The following is a 25,326-nucleotide window of genomic DNA, read 5'->3' as shown; positions in this document are numbered from 1 at the left end:
CCATGGACCAGAATAAAATAGGCGTTATGGTATGACATACCTTTGTTAACTCCTTTTCTTCAAGGTCCATGGGGTCCACAGGACACACACCCTAACGCACCTAGTGTTAATGGGTAGTTTTATTGTATCTCTTAAGTGTTTCCCTCGTTGTGAGAGAATGTCTAGAGAACATATGTCCTTCCTTCTTACCTCTTTTTTGCCTTCTCTTGGTGGGCTTTGTGACAAACTTACGCCCTGTGACCAGGGGCGGGGTATATGGGGGAGGACCTAGTTACATCCTGGGAGCTGAGAGCTTAGATTAACTGTTTGGTGCCTGGATGAATCCATATACCCCAATGTGATGGCTGTGGACCCCATGGACCTCGAAGAAAAGGTGTTAACAAAAGTATGTCATACCATAACTCCTATTATCTGACTATAGAATAAGTAATTAATATTATGTCTATAGCTGTATAAGAATGTAATATTCATATATACATATTGATTGGTTTATAATTAGTCTATATATGGTGATATTAATATACACACTGTAACAATTATGTTGCTCAATTTGATTAAATTTGACAATCAAAGGGGTACAGTATTTGTCTAACTTATTTAGATAGTTCCGATTAATATAAATAAATGTGAAGAAAAGGTTTTACACAGAGATTTGTGAGGGAAACAGAACAAAAGGGAAATTGAAGAGGGAGGAGGTTTCTGGAGTAGGTGAAACATATGGTCAGCACAGGATCCTCAAATGGTAATATTGTTACACATGGCTACGATTCCAGAACAGAGGAGTGTCAGTGTTGTGTAGTTCAGGAAAATGTTACATTAAGGGAAGACTGCCTCTTATAATATAACAAAAAGGCACGGGCAGTAACCTGGTACATTCTTACATGCAATAGCAGAATATAGGAAAGTGCAGTGCTATGTTCTTGTGGTGCTAAAATGCAGCATCATGCAGCAAAGCATTGAGCTTGTGCATTGCAGGGTACTCTGCAGCGAGCCAATTAGCATATCAGTCACATGTCTATGCAGATGGAAATGTATCCGGATAGAATGTGCCTGTGCCCTAAGTTATTGTACTAAAATGTATAAGAATGATTTAGTTTACAGAGGAATTTTATAGTGCAAGATTCACCAAATTATTATTATTATTATCATTAGGTTTTTAAGCTTTAATTCAGAGCATGTGTGTAAGGATTACATTTAAAACTTGCATCACTAGCATGGGTATATGAATATATTTATATAGATAGGTATTCCATTTGAACCTATTTATTTTTTTCTTCCCTTCTGTTTGGTTTCCCAAATGTTGAATTGTAAATCTGGAAAAGCATGTTTTATTAGCACAGTGCAATGCGTTTTATATCTGGCACTTCTTCTCAGTTTGGACCCCAATGACCAGAAATCTCTGGAGGGAATGCAGAAAATGGAGAAAGAAGAGAGCCCCACAGATGCCACTCAGGAAGAAGATGTGGATGACATGGAGGGCAGTGGAGAAGAGGGAGACCTGGAAGGCAGTGATAGTGAAGCTGCTCAGTGGGCAGATCAAGAACAGTGGTTTGGGATGCAGTGAAGTGACTGATGTGTGAAACTGTGTATACTATATCTTACAGTGTACAACACTTACCCAAGCTGATCACATTATCTGCAGAGCCTCTTGTGATGCAGAGCCATCAGCTGCTGTTGTTTCCTCCTGTTTGTCCATTACATTCTGTAGCATACTGCAGTATTAGGCAGCTGTTTCTTTTTTTTGTTTATTTTCTTAATTCTTGCTGCAAATTCCATTCGCTACTAGTGTCCTATAGCAAAACTAGCTCTACCAGAACTTCATGAAACTGGTCCCTCACCTGTATCCTGACCAACATTTACTAATCTGATTTCTGGTTGGTGTGGAATGTGGATGCACTGGGTGTATCATAACTTTTACATAATGAAAAGAATAGTCCTTAAAATACATGCATCCCGACGGATGTTGTTTGTAAGATAAATGTGTTATGTACGTTTTGTGCTTATTTTTTGTTTTCTATATCTATACACAACTATTTTGTTTGCCTGCCAGACATGTAATTATTTTGATATGAAATACATATTTATGTGTATAGTCATGCTTAATTAGAATTGAAAAGAACAAGGATTGTGAGTTTGTATACAATGTATACTGAATTTTCTGTACACCATGACGTTGCTTTTCTATTAAATAAAAGACAACATTTTTAAGTATGTATTTGTTACACAAAACACCCACACTGTAACACTAGTCCGTAATATTGCTGTAAAGGAACATGTTGAGCTGAATAGGTTTGGCACATTTGTAATGTAAAGGGCATATGCGTGGTCCCAGTTAAGTCTCTGCTGTTTTGGTTGGTTACCCAGTATAAAGAGACTGATTGCCCAGCAGGCATCCCAATTGCAGCTAACCAATAGCTACAGTTGCATTCATACTAAGGTTAAGGCTTGCTTAAACTGTATATGCCATATTGCCAACTGAATGATGGGAGCAAGTTTGCACGCCTGCACAACTTCAGTGTAAAATACAGAAATCTGTGCTGTCACCATACATGTCAAAATGAATTCAATCATAAACCTAGTAGTATATTATGAATCATAAATAATTTAATCAAACAAATTAAAATGATAAACACACATTAATATATAACATAAACATAATAATAGAAATAGGATAGTGTTCGTCTACAAATAAAAGTGACAGTTGTCACTATAAGAGCAGTATTGATACACAAGTAGCATAAAAAATATATATACCTACAGATACAATAAGAATGGAGTGTGCAATCTGTGACTACTCCTTATTAAACTGTAGTAACCCTCCTATGATGTAGCTAAATGTTCCTTCCTATTAGAAATGATCAGTGACCTCTAAGTACTATCGATCTAAGACTGTCTGCCACATATAAAAGGACATAGAAGGCTCAAAGTATAGTCCTGTACTGATGATCGTTGTCACTGAGAATAGTACTTGGAAGCAACTCCCATATTTAGCTCAGAGTGGATTAGATGAAAACTAATATGCACAGCCTCTGTAAATGTGATTTTAAAATCAAGTCACTGCAGAGTAATGCGCGGCATCAAAGCACTACGCGGCTTCAGGATCGTGGTGTAGGGTAGTACTCACTGTCCGTAGAACCGGCAGACTTGGGGGCCCCCCCTGGACTGGTATATATTCTTACCACCAGGTCCTGATTAGAGAAATGGATCTGTACATATCCAGAATTTCACTTGTCGATAGACCGTGAAGCCGCTTGTTTCCAGACCATCTGATGCGGCTGTTAAATCCTTTTGTAAGCGCCGTAGTAAGTGTGTCTGCTGACACTGGCAGATGCTGCGGCAATAGTGCTCGGATGTGCAGCCAAAACGAATGCCGCCAACAAAGGCGCAGCCACTTGCCGCTTGGTCCACAACACAAGGAAGGAACTGACGGATCCTTAATGAATGACTGACACCAGCAACAGTGTATCAGTCTGCTAAGTCCCGCCTTACGCGTTTCGTCACGTGATCTGTGATCGGCGCTTACAAAAGGATTTAACAGCCGCATCAGATGGTCTGGAAACAAGCGGCTTCACGGTCTATCGACAAGTGAAATTCTGGATATGTACAGATCCATTTCTCTAATCAGGACCTGGTGGTAAGAATATATACCTGTACAGGGGGGGCCCCCAAGTCTGCCGGTTCTACGGACAGTGAGTACTACCCTACACCACGATCCTGAAGCCGCGTAGTGCTTTGATGCCGCGCATTACTCTGCAGTGACTTGATTTTAAAATCACATTTACAGAGGCTGTGCATATTAGTTTTCATCTAATCCACTCTGAGCTAAATATGGGAGTTGCTTCCAAGTACTATTCTCAGTGACAACGATCATCAGTACAGGACTATACTTTGAGCCTTCTATGTCCTTTTATATGTGGCAGACAGTCTTAGATCGATAGTACTTAGAGGTCACTGATCATTTCTAATAGGAAGGAACATTTAGCTACATCATAGGAGGGTTACTACAGTTTAATAAGGAGTAGTCACAGATTGTACACTCCATTCTTATTGTATCTGTAGGTATATATATTTTTTATGCTACTTGTGTATCAATACTGCTCTTATAGTGACAACTGTCACTTTTATTTGTAGACTAACACTATCCTGTTTCTATTATTATGTTTATGTTATATATTAATGTGTGTTTATCATTTTAATATGTTTGATTAAATTATTTATGATTCATAATATACTACTACGTTTATTATTGAATTCATTTTGACATGTATGGTGACAGCGCAGATTTTTGTATTTTATGATTCTTTGATCTCAAACGTACACAGAGTTTGATATCTGCTGCAGTCTTATACATTGTCTTTTTTATATATGTATTTGATTTAATAGTGTCTAGCGCCATAATTTACTTTGTCTCACAACTTCAGTGTATCAAGTCCAGCACTACTAGATGTGCAATATCCATTCAGCAATAAGATTTTGTGTTGCAAAAAAACCCCTAAACTGAATGGATCACAGCATTTATTTCCTCAAAATGTCATGCGCACAATGGTGATAGAGACGACCGTTATTACTTGCACACTTTATACAGGAAAGATGCATACCTAAGTAATAACATCCGTTCTCCGCACCAAACAAGATCCAAGGGAGGTGGACATACTTACAAGCCCCCAGCGGCAGTAATGATTTTGCTGCCACCACGCCCCAGTTTCTGGGAACGCAGGCCATCCCCGCACCCCCCACCATATGCTTCTGCTTGTCATTCAGGCAGAGGCTTGGGGGAACTGCGTGTGAGATCACAAGTGCAGACTCCCAAACATCAGAGATGTGTGCTAGCCATCAGCCCCATAGTGCGACCAGAGGAATGGTGTACTGTGAGGAAGTACTTCTGATTTAAACTTGGATACTAAATACAGGGGTTGATAGGAGATCTATCAGGCCCAGTAGTAGGGGGCATGGCCATGTCCCTGTGGTGCATACTGAGGCCCTCTCTACATGCTGTGCCCCTGCCATAATCCTGATATATGGTAGTGTATAGGGTATTATCATTACAAATTATTCACTGTTTGTTGCCATAGTTCTGTAAAATTTACCGGAGCACAGTAATCAATAAATAAAACAGACCCTTACATTTACCACTAAAGAGGAGCATTCTACCACCCACTGTGATAGAAGTCACAATGCTGCTTCTGTAAAACTGATGGAAGTATAATGTTATCTCTGCATCCATTTTATACTTATCCAGAGACCCCTCTTCCAAAGGACTATAAAATAAGTGCTGGAAAGGTTCTAATGCTTTTGGGGGAATACAATTGTGAACTTTTACATCTTTTGGATATTGTGAACCATGAAATCATCACTCCAAATTCATTGCCGTAAGCTATCTACACACTGTCTGATGTTTTTTGATCAGGACGAGAACCGGGTCGATTTTTCAGTAAATTGTCTGCCCTAATATCTGTGCTACACATACAATTTTCTATTATAAGCTGCAGATTTTCCACCACACCACACATGTACGCCCACAAGGAGTATGACATGGTAACAGGAGAACATAGGAAATATCAGCAGATTATTGAAAATGCGCACACACACTGCTCGATATCGGGGAATTGAGGGCAAGATTTTAGTTCTTGGCCACTTGATCGGATAATCAAAAGAATGCGTTTGTGGACGATTTTTAACCGCTTTATCGGCAAAAAGCAAAAACGATTGTTCATACACACTATACAATAAATAAGGACGATCACCAGATTATTGGCAAATCAGCCTATTAATTGTATAGTGTGTAACTAGCTTTAAGCTGAAGCTACAGCAGTTGTGTAGTTTCTTGTTTTGAAGAAGGACAACATAAGCTGGGTACACATTTACCCGACCCAGGGGCCGACCGACAGGCCGATTTGGTAAGCAATATACACTTCCCAACCGGCTACTCGATATGTCTGGTCAGACATCACAACTGGATGAGCATTTAAATTTGCCCGCCCAAAATGCACTAGCTATATATTGTATGTCGACCGAATGATATATCACCAAGTGTGCACCCAGCATAAGGATGCAGATTGGGATAATGCTTTATGCAGATGACACACTGTAATATTGTAGCTGCTATCAGACAATTATATCATAGCCTGTGTGCCCCGAAAACAATCACATTGATCAATAGTTTTGTGATCAAAACAGACTAGATCATTATAGATCATATCACATTGGATCATTACAGGGCATGTTGGTAAATGTGGTCCTGCAGTGATGACACATTTTCATTCACTCATTCCTGCTGTTTTGTCTTATTGTTAACGCCAGTTACTCAACGATGGCTAAAGACCAAGCATATGTATCACTTTATTTTCTTCATTATAAATCAGATTCCACATCTCTTCTCATTTTTTGTTTTGAGCTCTCATTGTATTTACACTCTTTTAGCATAATAATTGAATTGGCCTCTGTTCGGCAGGAGGATAGGTAGACAAGACACTAACATATATCGGTCAGTAATGTCTTCGCAATAACGACAATTCTACCAAACCAGGAGGGCATTCAAGTTATGGTATTATTAAAGAATTATCACACCTTCCATCAATGGCCATAGCAGAAATTCTAACAATCTCACATCACCTATTCAAGCTGCTTTCCGCCTTCATCACAAAGGAAAGGGAAGGCAAACAATGGTACTTTAGTAAATGAGGAGCTTTGCAAGCAGACTTACCAGCACCATCATATAAACTAGATATAGACCTGCAACAAGAATATTTTTATTCAGTGATCTTTTTATATTTACATTACAGAAATGCAATGGCAAAATAATAAACAAAGAGGGTTAGAGAGCGCCTATTGGTAAGTCTGTACAACATATTCCACTCAGTGTCGGACTGGGCAATGAGGGGCCCACCGGGGGAATCAGTGGTAAGGGTGTGGTCATCCACCAGAGGGGGTGTGGCCAGCCACTACAGACACTTGGCTAACCATTAGGCAAATCTTGGTGTAGTTTCTATAGAAGGGAACCAAGCCCCCATGTTGATCAGTGGTCCTTCTCTACCAGGTAACGGACTGTCTAATAGAGTAACAACCTATAATTTGAGGTCTAAAACCTGACACCTAGAGGAGGGGAGGTGGGCCCACAGGCAGTGGGGCCCACCGGGGATTTCCCCTGTACCCCTGTGGGCCAGTCCAACCCTGATTCCACTCTATCACTTATATATTATTTCATTGTGTGTTTTATTTGCTGAAATAAAGTTAGAAAACTATGGAGGAAATCTAATTAAAGGATGGTGAACTAGCAGACCTAAAGCATCTGGAACTTAAGAAATAAAATGGTATTATGTGTTAGGGATACCTATATGGTTTGCAGATTATACATTGTTGCTGCAGTACAGCCAAACTGTACATCCATCCAGGCTTATTTAACCCCCCCTGCTCTGATTAACTCACTGGGCGGAATTCAAATGTTTCGAAACCCCTTCGCGTCCGACGGAGCTATTCAATCGTTGCTCCTGTTGGGTGTGATCAGCTGCTGGCGCCGGCATTTCAGCTCGCTCACAACCCCTGGGGAGTGCGAGCTGAAATTGAGGAAAAGTGACCCAATTGGGCGCCCAAGTGGCACTTTTCGTGATCGCGCAAAGCACTTTGGTTGGGTGTAGCTGTTTTACGCTGCTAAACCCGACCTCTATGGGCGCAATCGATGCGAAGATGGGCATCAATTGATTAGCTCCCCACAATTTTGCATCACTTTAGATGTGAGATCGGGCGTGCTTAAACAATTGAATATCGCCCACTGAATAATGTCACCAAAGTTAAACAATGTTTCCTTAATAAACCAAAAAGTACTATAGTGTGTAATGCACCTATTGAGTATATGCTGAATATCCAAAGCTTAACAATAAATTGCTTCTACCACCTTTTAACATTACAAATAAATAGACATATACTTGCCCATCAGATGTGCCCAGAATGTCTAGTTCTGCGCCACTCTCCTTATTGTAAGTGTGCACTAAGCATGGAGCCACTCTGTTCTCTGCCCTATAATACTGACATACATTTGCTGTGCTCATGTTCCTAAATGCTGGGGGTCCATATATAACCTTACGTAGATGGGATATGATCAGGATGAGGGGGATAATGAAGGATCATAATGAGAGAGTTAGTGGTGATGATGATGATGAAAGTGGGTTAATAGAGAATGATGATAATGATTAATGGAATATGTGGTGTTCCTGAAGAATGATAATGATGAAGGGGATCAATGGAGAGTGATTAGGATGAAAGGGGATTAATGATGGGAGGTGACAAGTTAATGAGTAAAGGGGAATAAAGGGTTAATGATTGATGGATGATAATGTATTGGATGCACACACTAATAAAAAGTGCTTCTATTGCACATAGGGAACATTAAAGGTCAGATTCAATAACCCACGAACTGCTGCCGGAATGGATTCCCCGAAAGCATAAAAAGCAGATAATGTTTTCTTATAGAGCAAGACACATAGCACTACACTTATTCACTACTGTTTTCTTTTGTGCCTTCATTTTACTTGCTATACTTTTCAGCTGCTTTTGTCCCTAACAATGATGGCACAGCAGACAGAATAACTCACACAGAGCCCTTGTTGTGACTTACACTGAATCTGGTTTTAATATCCAAACAAAGATAGCGAGTTTCATCTGTATTTATTTACAATAAGTGTTTTCCTGTCTTTTATAACTCTTTTTCCAATTGTTCTAAAAAAAAAGTACATACTATAAACAGCAACACAAATCAACAGTATTTGCCATCTTTGATACAAAATAACAATTTATAAAGGACACAACATTTAAGGGGCAGCGGAAAGTGGCAAACATTTTGGTGGGATAGTAGTTATGCAAAACAATGGGCATTGTTTTAGTACAGCGGCTGTTTCATATTCAATATATGCATACATGCACTTCACCGCATCATAACTGAGCAGTGACTAGCATACTATGGCAAAAATAGCGGAAAAAATTATATATTTAATGTGCCAAGCATAAAATGTTACCCAGAACTATGACATAATAAATAATTACCATGGGGGAGATGTACTTTGGAAAGTGATAAACTGCCAGCTACTCAGCTCCTAACTGTCATGTTACAGGCTGTATTTGAAAAATGACAGTTATGAGCTGATTGGTTGGCAGTTTATCACTCCAATTTATCACTTTCCAGAGCTTAGTACATCTAACCCATATGTGTTATACTGCAAATAAGAATGCTTCTAATGGCCCACCATATACATATCACTGTTCATAGTTTACCACCATGTACATCCCAGTAGTAATATCCCTGAAAAATGCCCATTAGGGGGCATTCCAGGATGGCACATTATGACCATAGAGCTGTGCAGGTACATTAGGGATGATGACCCTACCATAGTTGCTGTATTATGTGCACAGCCGAACTTTGCTGGATGTTTGGTGGCACATAGTTGCTAACTGAATCAGCCCCTCTAGGTCAGGTACTAAGCCCTAGGAAATATTTCTAGCACACTGCTTGGAATATGCCAAGTAACATGCACATAGATGTTCTCAGCAGTGACTCAGCTCAGAGCATGCCACCTTCTCCATCTGCCTGAGCCTCACTTAACTCTTTCAATATAGTTAAACCATTCCGCTCCATATGAAGAACCCACAGGGCGCATTTTACTTGTAATTGCAATCACTAATGTGTGACAAAGCCTCACTGGGGACAATGTATGCATTAGGCCTCAACACATAATCACGTTGATTTTTCCTCCACTTTCCTCACCATAATGATGGTAGGATAGACACCGTGCTAACCCATGCGGTCATAATACTTGTATCACTCATAAATAGGGCAATACACAAAACACAGTTTTGCTAATGTGCAGCCCTTTAAAGATATCCAGGGTTCCCAATTTATCACAGTTTGATGACGACTGCTGTCCTGAACTGTAGCTGCCATTTACTTTGTTATACAACAAATACATGCAGTAATTTAGCCAAAGAAAGCAGAAGATAAGAGCCGTTGAATTACTAAAGACCAATGGGCCACTGCCATCATACTAGAGTTTATGGGAGTCTGAAGAAGAGCAGCTTAGGGGAGGTGCTGGTGTATAGCAAATCATGATCTGACATTAACATACAGTCATGGATAATTAACAATTGCCGACTGTTTTTAGCTGTTTCCAGGTACCTTCTACTTTAGGAGGCAGGCTAGGGAAGACACCCATTATATACAAACTGAGCCATTCATCTGACAAATTCTTCTAAAAACCATTAAACAGTCATAAAGACATTAGGGGTAAATCGATCACAGAAAAAAAGAACCAGGGGTTTTAATGGTTCGGCTTTGAAACACATGTATATGGCTAAAAAAAAGCATTAATAGCTCTTTATGCTGGAGAACAAATCAGCATATATTAGTATGTTCATGCCGATGCGATCAGAAAACCAGTAGTGGCAGAATCATGAATATATTTCTCACGTATTACCTGTCCATTACTGCTGATGCGCTAAACACTCAAAGCAATGAATCCAAGGATGCTAAATGTAACTCAGAGACACTAGCTAAATGAAAAACAAACCTGAATAAACATAGCAATCCTCGGTGATTGCAAGAATTACAAATGACAACCTCAAATTGTGCTGTAAAAAGCAGAATTCTTACTATAGAGAAATCAAGTGCTCTCACAACAGAAATGTCAGAAAGATTTTTGGGTCTAATCACACACTACATTCATGTCTCCTCTGTTGGAGGTGATGACATTGGAAGAGGAGCTTGAAAAACAAAGAAAAATAGTTTAGCTTTATGTTACAATGTACAAGACAAGACAGCAAGCAAACAAAAAAAAGAACTTGCTTCAGCTATCACAGATTGTTAGTTCTGTATTTCCGACAAGTCCCAGCTCAGGTTATCAGTAAAGGGGATGTCCACCACCTCCATTCAGAGTAGTCAGTGGTGCAGGAAGCTTTTGACATAAAGGGTGCAAAATAGAAAATAGAAAAATAGGCTCCCCAGGCCCCAGTGTTTTCCATGTGCCCCTTGTAAGGCCCATCAGTCCCCAACATGCCCCCCTCATTCTTTATGTTCTGTTTTGTGAGAATGTTGAGGTAATGGATCTATCTTGAGTTACTTCTTTGGATACCTTGATCATGACATTTCATCCTCTCCATTTTTGTCTGTCTTAATTGATGTCATCTTGAAATGTTTAGATATGCTTTGTATTTTTTTTTCAAATATATTTTTTTGTGTAAAGCACCATAAGCATCAATAATACACAATTTAATATACAGTACAAATACATTTACATAATAGTAAACTGATATCCAAACACTGCCAAAGCTCAGAAATTAAAGTCCGTTTTAGTTTTTTTTCTTATGTTTATTCTTACACATTGTAGATTGCAGGTGTATTAGAGAAGGCCGGTGACCTATTGTTAGCAATTATATTATTCCTCTGATTCTGTAAATGTTACAGCCTACTAGTTTGATGCAAACCTTGTTGTACAAGACTCCTTCTTTGACGTAGATTGTGAGGTACAGGATGGGATTTTACTTGGGTTGTGTTAGCAGTGACATGCAGGTTCAGTTGGCTGGTGTTGGTGTAGCTAGTGAAGGTTTCTAGGTCATCCTGCTTTCCATTCCAAATGAAGAATACCATTGACAAATCTCTACCAGAGTATAAAGTTGTTGAGTTGGGGATTGTTGCTCGAGATGACGCATGCATCCCATTTGGCCATTATGAGATTAGCATGTTTGTTTGTAGATGTCTCTTTCAAACTAGAAGTCCATGCTTTATAAAATAAAATCTAGTTGCTCCTGTGTTATGGATGATTTGCAGGAAAAGATGAGTTGATTTTGTGTATGTCCTAATTTGTGGTTGATGACAGTGCAGAAGGAAGTCACGTTACATTGGCAAGTAAGTAGTCCGGTTTCTGTTGGATATTGTTGAAGATCTTCTGTATTTGAGTGGATTTGTAACACCAAAATAATCTAATATTAACCTATAAATTTAAGGAGACACTCTCGCTACACCTCCAGGGTCATGGCAATGCTAAACTCATGAGTTATATGAATTAATAGATAATGTTACATCATAGTATGTAGTACGCTTGGCAGAACTATGGAAGACAATGGAGCCGCCTGCTGCCGGGCTCCAGCACTGAAGGGGCACCTCCTCCATTGTCCACAACATATTCACCCCACTTAGGGCTGTAACTATGTACCCGAAGTGTACCGTCACAGCCGCCCAATACATAGCACCCCTTCGCGGCACCTGAGAAGCCACCATACACTAGTGGAGAGCTCCATGTCAGACCATCAGCTGCTGCCTTGGTCTATCTATAGCCTGTTTGAATGCAAATTGCTAAATTACAGTATCAGCGGCTGTGACGGGGGGGGGAGGGGAACCAAATCGTAACTTGCCTCCGGGCTTCTGGGATGAATTTACACCACTGGTAGTACGCAGGATCTACACTCTGAATCACCAGCATTGTTCATTAATACAATTTATCCCAACCTAATATAGTAATAAAACATTATGCATTTTCTATTTGTCTCAAGAGGATTAGAGCTTCTGAGATCTATAATGGTTATTTAAAATAGCAAAATTGGGGCTTTTGCCAAATACAGAGCATAAACGGAGGCTACAGTTGCTGTCTGGGCCTGCAAGGTATTCACTGACAGTATGAAAACATTTCTGCACATCTAAATGTTTGATCTAGCTGGAAGGAGATGTTAGCATTAGCAATATTAGCTACAACTTTAGTTTTGGGGAGTGGCCTGATCAGAAGTGGTAGGGAAATAGTTGTAAGAAAAGTGTACTGAATTATCTGAGTTAATTTTGGAATAGTTCAGTCTATGGATGACAGTGGAAGCCGATGGTTAGCAACCATCAATCTTTCTGTTTCGATGAAAGTACTTTTTTAATTGAATAGCGGGAATTCGATGGTTGCCAGCCATAGAATGCAGCCTTCCAATGCCCATCTGGCTGCTTTTTCAGCTGCAGACACCCGTAAGTGGTGTCCGCAGCTCTGCTAAAGTGTGCATGCGCAAAGCTATGGCTGCTTCTGCGTATGCACAAAGTATAACCATCACATTGGTTATAGCATCGAATGGTTGCGATGGCTAGTTGCCATTGCATCGCTTCCGATGTCCATCCTTAGTTCAGCTTAGAACTGGGCCCTGGGATGAGCTGTCAACCCAATATTGGTCTATTGTTTGATACAGGCCCAAGCTCTTATCGATTCCTACCTATCTATAATCTATACACTCTAAAATGGTCGCTATTTAGCGTTATGAGTTGCACAAGAAATAATTGCTTTCAGACTTTGATTGTGGTTCCAAAGCACAAAATGTTATTATTCAATATAAAAGCAGATGGTTACACGCTGTGATCTAAATAAAATTAGTGCAAACAAATTATACAGCCACAAGGTACAGTCGTTACATATGCATGCGCTCTTGATCCAGATCCCGGCATCAAGGATGAAACCTCCGTCAACAGCAAAGAGAAGATGACTGGACTCTAGTTTCAGAGAGCCTACATATATAATCTTACAGAGATAGGCAATACAATAGAACAGGTTGGCATGATTCCTTTGGTTGCTCTTCCTGGTTCTTCTGTTACAGTACAGTTCATAGGTCAGTTCGAATGGTCACAGTCCAGCCTCCAACAGCTCTTTGTGTCCATTTTCCTGCTGCATAACAAATCTAAACTGACTGCATTACAGAGTACATTTGAATGCCTAACTCTCTATGATCCATAATTTGCAGATACATGTTGCGATGTCCCCACCGATGGAACCGGAAATCTGCAAAGACACAGTGGTTTAGAATGACACCAAACACAGTCTGCTTATCATGTACTAAACCTTAGATATCAAATAACATGTAAACAACAACATTGCTGATAATAAATAATACCTTAAATATTAACCTTAATGCTAGGGAACCTTTTCATGTAAGTTTGCAGTGTGTATGTATTGGGATATTAAGAAAAGACGCTAGTTAGCGTTGTGCGGCTACGTGTTTGTGGAGTACACCGTGGTACATGTTTTGCAGGGTTGATCATATTATATGTTTATATCAATGTATGCATTTATATAATGGGGACTTTTAACAATGTTCTATTGCGTTGGAATCGCACAACGCTAAATAATAGCATCGCCGTATGTACTTATGTGTGACATTTGCTAAAATGGCGCTGAGCGTCCATTCGCAAAATGGTGTCGTGCAGATTTTAAGTTTAAACAGATTCTGTCTCAGTCAATTATCCAGCTTCGACACTCTCTTCCTAAGCAGCCATTTTATTTGGTGTTATAGCCACAGTCTGAATCTATATTTAAATTGCCTCTGTACTCCTGCGTTACATAAACTAACATGACCCCTTCCACTCATTAATTAATTGAGCAGTATGTTATTTAACAGCAATAAATTAAACGCATGTAGTTGTAAATTAAGTTTTACGTTTGGAAGTAGAGGATTTTTATACTGTGTGGAGGGGATCATGTTGAAAATGATCATTACTAGAGGCAGTTATCTTTATCTATCTGCTGGTGACACAACCTTGTTTAGAGATTAATATGTCTGGCCTTTATCATCTTTGGTATGTCATTTTTTATTGTAATAATAAAAACAATGATAGACACACCTTTGCAAAGTGCATTAAAATTTATTATTTCAATTATATACACCTCTTTATATCACTACCTTTGCTATAACACCAGTTTTGACCTGTATTTTAACCATATGACATCCAAGACTAATGGTGGGTACACACTGGACGATATTACTGAGCGACTGCACGATTATGACATCGTAATCGTGCAATCGCTCAGTAATCGTGCACAAATCGTGCACTTTTATGTCGGAAACGACCAGCGATGCGCACTCCCGCTGGTCGTTTCCGACATTGTCCATCGCCTGAACATGCAGCACAATCTGACGACCTCGTCAGGTTGCTGCATGTTGGGGAATGGGGGAGAGATCCCGGCGCTGAACGATATCGTTAATGATATCGTTCAGCGGCTGTGCTCAATGTCATGAACGACATTGAGCACAGCCTGCCGGAGACACACTACACGATATCGCTCAGGGAGCATATCGTGTAGTGTGTACGCACCTTATGTTATTGTTTGGTGGCAGTATACCTTGGAAATCAAATATTATAATAATACTGTAAGGGGTAAAATTAATTCCGTGACATTACATAAACTAATTTATGTCATTTTGTACCTTTTTTTCCTCTTGAAATGTCCACAAAGATATTTACTCGACCATGACACCAAAGGAAGGTTTTATGTGTCAATAAATACAACACATCATTCCTGACAAAGCGTAAAGCAAGCATTATAAGGAGGCATAATAATAATAATAATAATAATAATAATACAATTATGGAAATAGTAATAAAATATATACATGGAAAACTTACTAGTCTATTTGCATCACAAACTGATTTAGCTATAATTTATTCTCTTAATTGCAGTCAAAATTAATAATGTATTTTCTGGCTCTTAATATTGAAGTGTCAGACCAAGTGACGATAGAACTTGTATTTGACAGCAAACAATAAGAGACAGACAATAACCTATAATCTCCATCACAGCAGAAAATATTAAAATACAGTATAAATAACTTATTGATTCAAAGTGAGTCACATTGTGAATTACCTATTGTCATAAACCGTGGTTATTCTATATACTTTGTTACATTAGTCCTTACCAATTCTGTTACACTGCGGGTTGTATGTTAAAGTCTCCAAGAATGACTTGAAACAGGAAATGTAGGTGACCTTCAATTTGTATTAATAGATTATTTCTGCTTGGCTTACTGTCCCAAAGGGTTTTCTCAATTATAGTAAAAAAATTAATAAATAAATATAATAGTAATTGGGGCACATAATCCCTTTAGCTTTCATGACATTAAAAGCACTCATTTTATGTATGTGAATGTTGCAGTTACATTTTGTATACTGACAGGCAATTCATATAAATGAGGCCACATCTTCATTTTTTTAGAACTGTATCTAATAAAAATCATGGCTGAAATGAAATATATATAGATATATTTTTTATTATTCAGGGTATAGTAAAAGTAAGTACAGTATTATGAAACAAGTCTTTAAAATCAATATTTCATCATGGTGGGCCTTAGCACTGTATTTTCAGAAGATATCACGCTGTCACCTCACAAAGAGCAGCTTTTCGGAACTGATGATTAAGTTAATGAGGCACGATGGCTGCCTCCAAAATGTTCATTGAACTCGCTGCGAGTTCAATACCTACTTATCATTGATCATATGTTTTCCAAGATGAATAGGCCCCTTAATAGTTTTATAGGCTCCTTACTGCCTTGTATTGGTAATATAAATACCAAATACTATATCAGCTTGTTTTTCCTTATTGATAAATTAATTGTGAGATAGCATTTCATCTATTGTGAACTTAATGTACATGTAAATCTCCTTTCACGTATTATAACCATCTCGCTGCCCCATTGCAGTTCTCAGCTGGGGTCAGTTAAATGTTAAATGTTTAATTCTGGTGCATACTAGCCTGTGTATTTCCTATATCTGTGGGAGGAACCCTTGCCTCTCTGCCAGGCCATGGTCTGAGTAAGTAGTTGCCGCTGAACAAAGAAGCCAGAAGGCTGTTCTATCAGAGAGGTAACTCCAACTTGTACACTCTCCTCTCCAACCATATGCTCACCTTAAGTGGGCTACCACAGACATGCTGAGTAGATCCAGGAGGAGATGACAGAGAGACTATTATAGACACTAGGCAGGATAGAGCCTTCATGAGCTCCATCACTCTTGCTGCTTCACACTCTTGCACAGGGGACCCTCCTTCCCCACTCAGTAATGTCTTCCCACAGTTTGCTGGAGGGTTCTCTAGTGCTGCTGCCCTTAAGACCGCAAAAGCTGCGGCTTGTATTTTCACCAATCCTGGCTATTTCATACACCTGCAGCTCTCCAGATGAGCTGTAATTGCCACCTCTAACCTTAAAAGCGATCTCTGTGTACCAGGCCATCAGAGGAGAGCTTTCAGCATTGACTAAAGAGACCATCGCCATCTGAATCTGGTAGGAACCTAGCATGTCCTATGAACCGTCCATTTTCTGTATGTAAGGGGTCTTTGTTTATAAGCCTTGGAGATAGATAAAGTGGATGGATATAAAGTACCAACCAATCAGCTCCTAACTATCACTTTACAGGCTGTGTTTGAAAAATGACAGGAGCTGATTGGTTGGTACTTTATCTCCATCCACTTTATCTCACTTCAAGGTTTAGTACATAGGGGTCATAGTGTGTTTCCTCTTTGTGAAAAATAAACATTTTATATAAAGAGAAATGCACTATTTGATTTCTCCATTTTGCATAACAAATGAGCCCAAGATTTCAGATACTAAGGAATTTGTTCCTGGCTATAAAGACCCTTTGATGCGAGGAACTGGGACATAAGGAAACGGCTGTAATACCTGTATGCACTTTATTCTAGTAACTGCACTTCTGCATTACCTAATTCCTGCCTCTGAGACCCACTATCTTACATTATGAACTAAGTGATATGTGTATGAACACTATATTAATTATCCATTCTGTTTTCAGAGATAGCTTACATTGTATATTGTTGTAACATTATTTTATCACAATGACTGCTACATGTGTGAGCGCCCACCTATATACTTTTTTTAATATATTTGGAGTAGCATAGTCCATGGTTATGGAGTACAATGATTCCTCCCCTGAATTTGTATGCTCTCTGTACTGTATGTATGTCACAAGGATGAGCTCTGTATTGTATGTCAGTAATTAGGATGCTCTCTGTATTATTGGTTGGCCAATGGTATGCTCTCTGTATTGTCTACCTAACAACTCGATCTGCTCTTATAGTACATGAAACAATGACAGAAAGGGTGTTTGCTGCATTCAGAAGCATGCATAAGCTATCATCTATCTATCTGATACTGTTCATTTTCATTGTTTTAATGCATTCTTCAGTGAGACTCCACAAGAAGTAAATATTGTGTTAATATCTTCCCTCCAGTCTAGTATAAGTTTTTCATGTTTTCATGTTCCGTTCAACACGTTTATGGTGCTGGGAGTATTACACTTTTTAATAACATTTCCAGTATATAATTTTGACACTTTAATTGTCTGGGGCCCCAAATGTTAGTTGGGGCCTGGGTTTCCCACCAGAAAAAAAATCTGGACCTGCAAGTAGCAAATCCATTCTGCACTCATTATGATCCATTGTCATTGTTGAGCAGATTTCGATGTACTCTAATGCGCATTTTATATTTTTACTTTTGCCAAAAAAGAAAAAAAAATATCACAAGAATAGTTTCAGGTTTTATATTTCAATTACAATTGATTAAGCTACTATGTGGTGCAATAAGGTTCTGGCATTTGTATTTTGAACCACTAGATGTGAGTATCCTCACAACGGTGGATGTGACCCGTCAGATAACAGTATCTACTCTCAGAAATCTGTTTAAGGAATTGTTTAACGAATTGACTAATTGTGCAGCACTAATATGAGCACATTGGTTTCACACCAGTGTGTGTCTAGATGATGTGCCCAGTGCAAATCAAGATGCTTGCCTACGTTTCTTGTGAGGCAGAAATCTGGAGAGGCGCACTGTCCCTAAACACATGTGAATATGACTACTACTTTCATTCATTCATTCAGGACTCGATTATCCACAAAGCCCAACAGGCAACCATCTAGGACCCAGTGGGTCACAGGGGACCTGACCTGTATCTGTATTCACATCGACTGAATATAAGAACAGGCATGACCAAGCCTCCATGTATATATATTTTATGGTAAAGGAAGTTATTGACAGAAGGGATATACAGTCAGGTCCATAAATATTGGGACATTGACAGAATTTTCATATTTTGGCCTCTATTCACCACCACAATGGCTTTGAAATGAAACAAACAAGATGTGCTTTAACTGCAGACTTTCAGATTTAATTTGAGGGTAATTACATCCAAATCAGGTGAATGGTGTAGGAATTACAATAGTTTCTATATGTGCCTCTCACTTTTTAATGGGCCAAAAGTAATGGGACAAACTCAACAATCCTAAATCTAACTTTCACTTTTTAATACTTTGTTGCAAATCCTTTGCAGGCAATTACAGCCTGAAATCTGGAACGCATAGACATCACCAGACGCTGGGTTTCATCCCTGGTGATGCTCTGCCAGGCCTCTACTTCAAATGTCTTCAGTTCCTGCTTGTTCTTGGGGCATTTTCCCTTCAGTTTTGTCTTCATCAAGTGAAATGTATGCTCAGTCAGATTCAGGTAGGTGGATTGACTTGGCCATTGCATAACATTCCACTTTTTAGCCTTAAAAAACTCTTTGGTTGCTTTTGCAGTATGCTTCGGGTCATTGTCCATCTGCACTGTGAAGCGCTGTCCAATGAGTTCTGAAGCATTTGATTGAATATGAGCATATAATATTGCCCAAAACACTTCAGAATTCATTCTGCTGCTTTTGTCAGCAGTCACATCATCAATAAATACAAGGGAACCAGTTCCATTGGCAGCCATACATGCCCACGCCATGACACTACCACCACCATGCTTCACTGATGAGGTGGTATGTTTTGGATCATGAGCAGTTCCTTTCCTTCTCCATACTCTTCTCTTCCCATCACTGTGGTACAAGTTGATCTTTGTCTCATCTGTCCATAGGATGTTGTTCCAGAATTGTAATGGCTTTTTTAGATGTTGTTTGGCAAACTCTAATCTGGTCTTTCTGTTTTTGTGGCTCACCAATGGTTTACACCTTGTGGTGAACCCTCTATATTCACTCTTGTGAAGTCTTCTCTTGATTGTTGACTTTGATCCATATACACCTACCTCCTGGAGAGTGTTCTTGATTTGGCCAACTGTTGTGAAGGGGTTTTTCTTCACCATGGAAATAATTCTTCTGTCTACCACAACAGTTGTTTTCCGTGGTCTTCCAGGTCTTTTGGTGTTGCTGAGCTCTCCAGTGCATTCTTTCTTTTAAAGAATGTTCCAAACAGTTGATTTGGCCACACCTAATGTTTTTGCTATGTCTCTGATGCTTTTGTTTTGATTTATCAGCCTAATGATGGCTTGCTTCACTGATAGTGACAGCTCTTTGGATCTCATATTGAGAGTCGACAGCAACTGATTCCAAATGCAAATGTCACACCTAGAATCAAGTCCAGACCTTTTACCTGCTTAATTGATAATGAAATAACGAGGGAATAGCCCACACCTGTCCATGAAATAGCTTTTGAGTTGATAGTCCCATTACTTTTGGCCCCTTAAAAAGTGGGAGGCACATATAGAAACTGTTGTAATTCCTACACCGTTCACCCGATTTGGATGTAATTACCCTCAAATTAAATCTGAAAGTCTGCAGTTAAAGCACATCTTGTTTGTTTCATTTCAAAGCCATTGTGGTGGTGAATAGAGGCCAAAATATGAAAATTCTGTCAATGTCCCAATATTTATGGACCTGACTGTATATCCCAGGTTCTTAACTTCTGTGTGGTAATCACCAGGTAATGAGCAACCTTGATTGCCAGACCACCTGTGATAGGCTGCTAAAAGGTGTGTCAGTTTCTCTGGTCAACCTCTCACTGCCTTGGAAACTGGTCTGCTGAGAGACAATTTTCTATGTAGGTGCTGAGCTAAACGTTGTTTTGTTTGTGAGTTGGAAATTAGGTTATTCCACCCGGAGAGAAGGAACTTTGTTAGTTAGAGCTGGACATTCTAAGATTTATTTTTTTGTTTTATTTATTTTATGCTGCCAAATAAAACTAGCTGTGGTTACTTGTACTTGTACTGGACTGGTGTGCTATTGATTGGCTGCTGCATGAGATTATGCAAATAAACACATTTTTTTCTTTAAGCATATACCATGGAGTGCCGTGGCTTATAATTATAATATTCTTCTATAAAGTATTCATCTGGCACTATATATAATAGATATACCACTCTTGGCTGTGCGGTCATGCTCTGATATACGCACGCAGACAATTTTTGGTGAGGACTGATGTCAGGTCCTTTGAGTTATGTAGTAATTTTGAAATTTCTTGAAATGTTTCTGTCAGAAATGTGTATTTCTGAGAGCAGTGTCTCTGTGAGAGATGTTATTGTTTACACTTATAGGGTTATACCGCTGTGGCTTTGTGATGAGGTTTTGAAAACAGTGGGAAGTAGATTAGATGTGAGGTGTGTGTCTGTTGGGAAATAATGAATGGTCATGTGATCTAGTGTGCACAATCATGTTGGTGTTTTTTTTCGCAAAATATACCACACCATTATACAAATCTGTCCACATACATCTATCCTAATTTTGTCCTGGTGACAGAATGTGGAAGTATTATAGTACAAGTAGAAGACAGCACTCGGAAACTTGCAATAAATATTTTGAATACAAGAGCAATGTTTCATATATTTTTTGCTTGGCCTGAGGAGCTCATTCAGACCCGGACGCTAAGCTGTGCTCTCACGCAGTTAAAAGGGGCCGGGTATGCAAATACTGCGATCGCACTGTCTGGTGGAAGGACGCCCTGTATGCCTTAGAGAGTGATGGCAGAGCAAACGCATGCCTGTATAAAGACGCCCACCTATCTTTGTTAGTACACGTCATCTCCAGAAAGTGTGTGATTAATAGGATACATCGAGAGCCATCGGAGCTGCACGCAGCGCTTGAGGTAGACCCTACCCCGCCGCAAGCACTGCGATCACTGCAGGCCGAAATACAACCAGGTGACGTGTACAATGACGCTTCATTGCTAATTATGCACACCCATAAAACTCCGTTTTGACGGCCAGACAAGCCTGCATTCGCAGCACCACTCCCCCGTTCACAAGCACCTTCCCCTGTTACCACCCACAAACGGCACTATCTGTCACTCAAAATAGCGTCCAGTCTGTGTACCAGGAGCGCACGATTCCCGGCCGCAGTGACTGGTTCGCGCATGCGTACTTTGCCACATACGCATCCGCAAACTTGCGATAATCGCCCATAGCGTGCGTTCGCATCTTAGCGAACGTGTCTGTATCAGGCCTTGAGAGCGAGTAGTGTTACATTATGTGAAATCTTGAAAATGGTCTGACAGTGGAACAAGGACCAAAACATCGATGCAATGTTTCTTAAAGATTTGTGAAAGTGACAGCCGATGCCACAGCATGTGACGCAGGATATGGTGTTTTGTGGTGGCAATAAATCTACTGATGTTTTCTACTGTGAACATGTTGAGTGCTCCTTTTAAGTGCATATTATATAGATAGATAGATAGATAGATAGATAGATAGATAGATACATGGGCATCAGAATGGGGGGGGCAAGGGGGCTGCTCACCCCCCCAAACATTTCAAAGGAGCGGTGGCCATGGACTGTCAAGGCTGTGCAGCTTTATAGCAATAGGCTGCACAACCCCTACACCGTATGGAGGAGGAGGTGTATTGTGCAGTCTTTAAGTTAAAACACTGCACATTACACTTCCTCCTCCGTGCAGTGCAGAGGCTCCGCTGTGCAGCCTATTACTATAAAGCACAGCCCCTGACAGTCCGCGGCCACTGCTTAGGTAAGATGGAAGGCAGGGGAGGGGAGGGGTAGAGAGGAGGGGGAAGAGCGGCGCGGGAACAATTTTATGTTAACCCCAAGCATAAAATTGTTCCGACGCCCCTGTATATATATATATATATATATATATATATATAAACGTAGCAGAAAGGTCAGCGGCACTCAGGAGACTTCTTTATGAGTAAAGAAAAGGTGTCTTTATTTCGACGTTTCGGGGCAACGTGACCCCGTCTTCAGGAACACACACAATGTAGACGGGGTCACGTTGCCCCGAAATGTCGAAATAAAGACACCTTTTCTTTACTCATAAAGAAGTCTCCTGAGTGCCGATGACCTTTCTGCTACGTTTGTATACGTTTGTATATATATATATATATATATTTATCAGTGACGTGCGGTGAGGCAAATGGCTGAGGAGGCACTGGCTAGAATCAGATCCAGATTTACAGATACATATATAAGCCCGAGGGTTCATGTGGGCATTATACAAAGGTGCAGCAGTATATAGTGCTGGATATTTGGTGTGTTTTGATCAGGGATGTGCAGAAAAGGTAGACAGGGGAGGCAGTGCCTCACCTGCCATACACTTTTTACTCGAGTTTTGACTATAAAAATTATTAGAATAATATAAAGAAGATATTTATAATATTTTCTTTCAATTTTTCTTACAATTTTTCAAAACTTTGGAGTATACCTAAGTATGACAGGAAAGGCTCTGCCTCACCTGCCCGCACATCACTGATATATATACACAGTATATATATATATATATATATATATATATATACACACACACACACACAAAAATAACCGGCGCTACCAAATAATATCCTGCCCTCTGGATGTGGTTAGCATTCATACAAATAATAATAAGAAAAAGTGGTGGCACTCAGAGGTACTTTCACTCAAGAAATCACTGTGTCATAGTTCAACGTTTCAGTCCCACAGGACTTTTATCTAGAACATAAATATATACAAGCACAACATATCAGACGTTCCAGAGGTAAGCCCTCATTTCTTTTCTAAAAAAACCAGGGTTCTATAGATACACTATTTATATTGCCTGTCGTAATATGGAAGCTGGCAGTGAAGTTGTTTATCTGCATTCTGGTAGATGTATTCCAATTTCCTATAAAACACATCTTGAGTTGTACCAGCAAATATGTGGAATATGTTATTAGCCTAAATGGGCAAAATCACATGCCATGTCCATGAGAGGATGACACAACATCGGTAGGCAATGAGATTAGCTCTACCTGACAAGGACATAGACAATCCTGTGGCATGCCATTTCAAATACAGACACTCCCTGGCCACACTATCTTACAAAATCATCCACTACGTACCATAGCCAAGAAGAGGAGGGGATTGCGAGGTTATTACTTCAAAGTAAAGCTTTTTGGATACATAAGATGAATACTGTGACCCCTTTCGGTTTTCATGAAAACGTGTCCCTAGGTTGTTGTTTTTAACTTTGTATGGGATATGACATCTATTAAATTTTTTCTTAATTTTTCTTTTCTTTTTTTTTAGATATATTTCTTTACATATTTTTTAAAATTTTGATTCTTGTTTTTTTTAAATGTATTTATTTATTGTAGTCTTCAACAGTGTTCATCAGGTATTGTATTTGGATAGCTTCTGCCCAATTTTGGTGTGTGGCCTTTATGGGCTAGTTTGGCAGTTTTTTTTTTTGTATCTTTGGTCCGCTAACCATAATATTGGGTAGTGTATGATATCCCGGCTGTCGGGATACCGCTGTTCAGAATACCGACAGCGGCATCCCGACAGCCATAGAACCTAACGATGAGTACTTTTCTATCCCCTACCCTAACCCCTCCCCTAACCCTAACCCACCCTCCTCGGTGCCTAAACCTACCCCCCCTTCCTAGTGCCTAAATCTAACCTCTCCCTCCCCGCACCCTAACCTAACACCCCCTCCCCGGTGCCTAAACCTAACCGCCCCCCCCTAGTATCTAAACGTAAGCTCCCTCTCCCCGCACCCTAATCCTAACTGTCCCTCCTGGTGCCTAACTCTAACCCTCCCAATAGTGCCTAACCCTAACCCTGCTAGCTAACGCTACCCTCCCCCTGCACCCCGATACTTACCTTCGGGATGCCGATGGTTGGGATACTGGTGTTCCGGGATCCTGACCTGTTGCGATTTTGGCACCAGTATTAAGACCATCGGCATCCCTCACGCCGGGATGCCGACTACATCCCTTCTTCACATAGTTGCAAGCCAATCTTTTCATCCTAGTAGTTTTTTTTTTTATGAATAGAGTGTTTGATACACATAACATTTTGCCATATAGCTGAGGGGTTTTTCTATTTAGAGTAGTATGAAACATGTTACTAAATGGAATAGTAATGAGTATGTCCAGTATTTATAGTCTTATGCTTAGGAGAGGAGTTAGGTTGGTGGGTACTCTTGAGCAGTGGCCAAGGCCGGACAAAGCCTACATTTTTTGGTAAGCGAATATAGATTTTGGCGCCCTTTATATGTATGATAATTGTGCAATTTAAATTTATCTTAAATATTGGTCCCGAACTTCAGCCACACCTGATATTAATAATTGTATAGTTTGGAATAATCTAGTTCTATCTAAAACTATAGTAACCAGGCTAACCTGGTCGATATCGACCAGGTTCGCGTGCACGCACAGGTGATGGTTGATATCTTCGTACCGTGTGTACACACCTTTTAGGCTGTAAAAAAAAAAAAATCCATGAGAGAGACAGTGTGAGCCATAGGAGTGGCCAAATCAACAGTG

The 25,326-nt window shown here is 39.8% G+C and overlaps 1 protein-coding gene across 2 annotated transcripts in view; it reads left to right on the top strand.

Moving 5' to 3' along the window:
- Positions 1-2,211, top strand: part of ANAPC7 (anaphase promoting complex subunit 7) — a 55,830-nt gene extending 53,619 nt beyond the window's left edge. For both annotated transcript variants that reach the window (XM_088449196.1, XM_088449197.1), the window contains one exon: positions 1,375-2,211. In XM_088449196.1, coding sequence (XP_088305322.1) covers positions 1,375-1,564 — 190 coding nt within the window. In that variant the 3' untranslated portion in view covers positions 1,565-2,211. The remainder of the gene's footprint in view (positions 1-1,374) is intronic.
- The last annotated feature ends 23,115 nt before the right edge of the window (positions 2,212-25,326 follow it).

The sequence above is a fragment of the Taudactylus pleione genome, unplaced genomic scaffold (assembly GCF_031769625.1).
Source record: "Taudactylus pleione unplaced genomic scaffold, aTauple2 ptg000479l, whole genome shotgun sequence".
NCBI classification, from domain to species: Eukaryota; Metazoa; Chordata; class Amphibia; order Anura; family Myobatrachidae; genus Taudactylus; species Taudactylus pleione.
The sequence above is the reverse complement of the archived record's forward strand: the minus strand, read 5'-3'. Positions and strand labels throughout refer to the sequence as shown.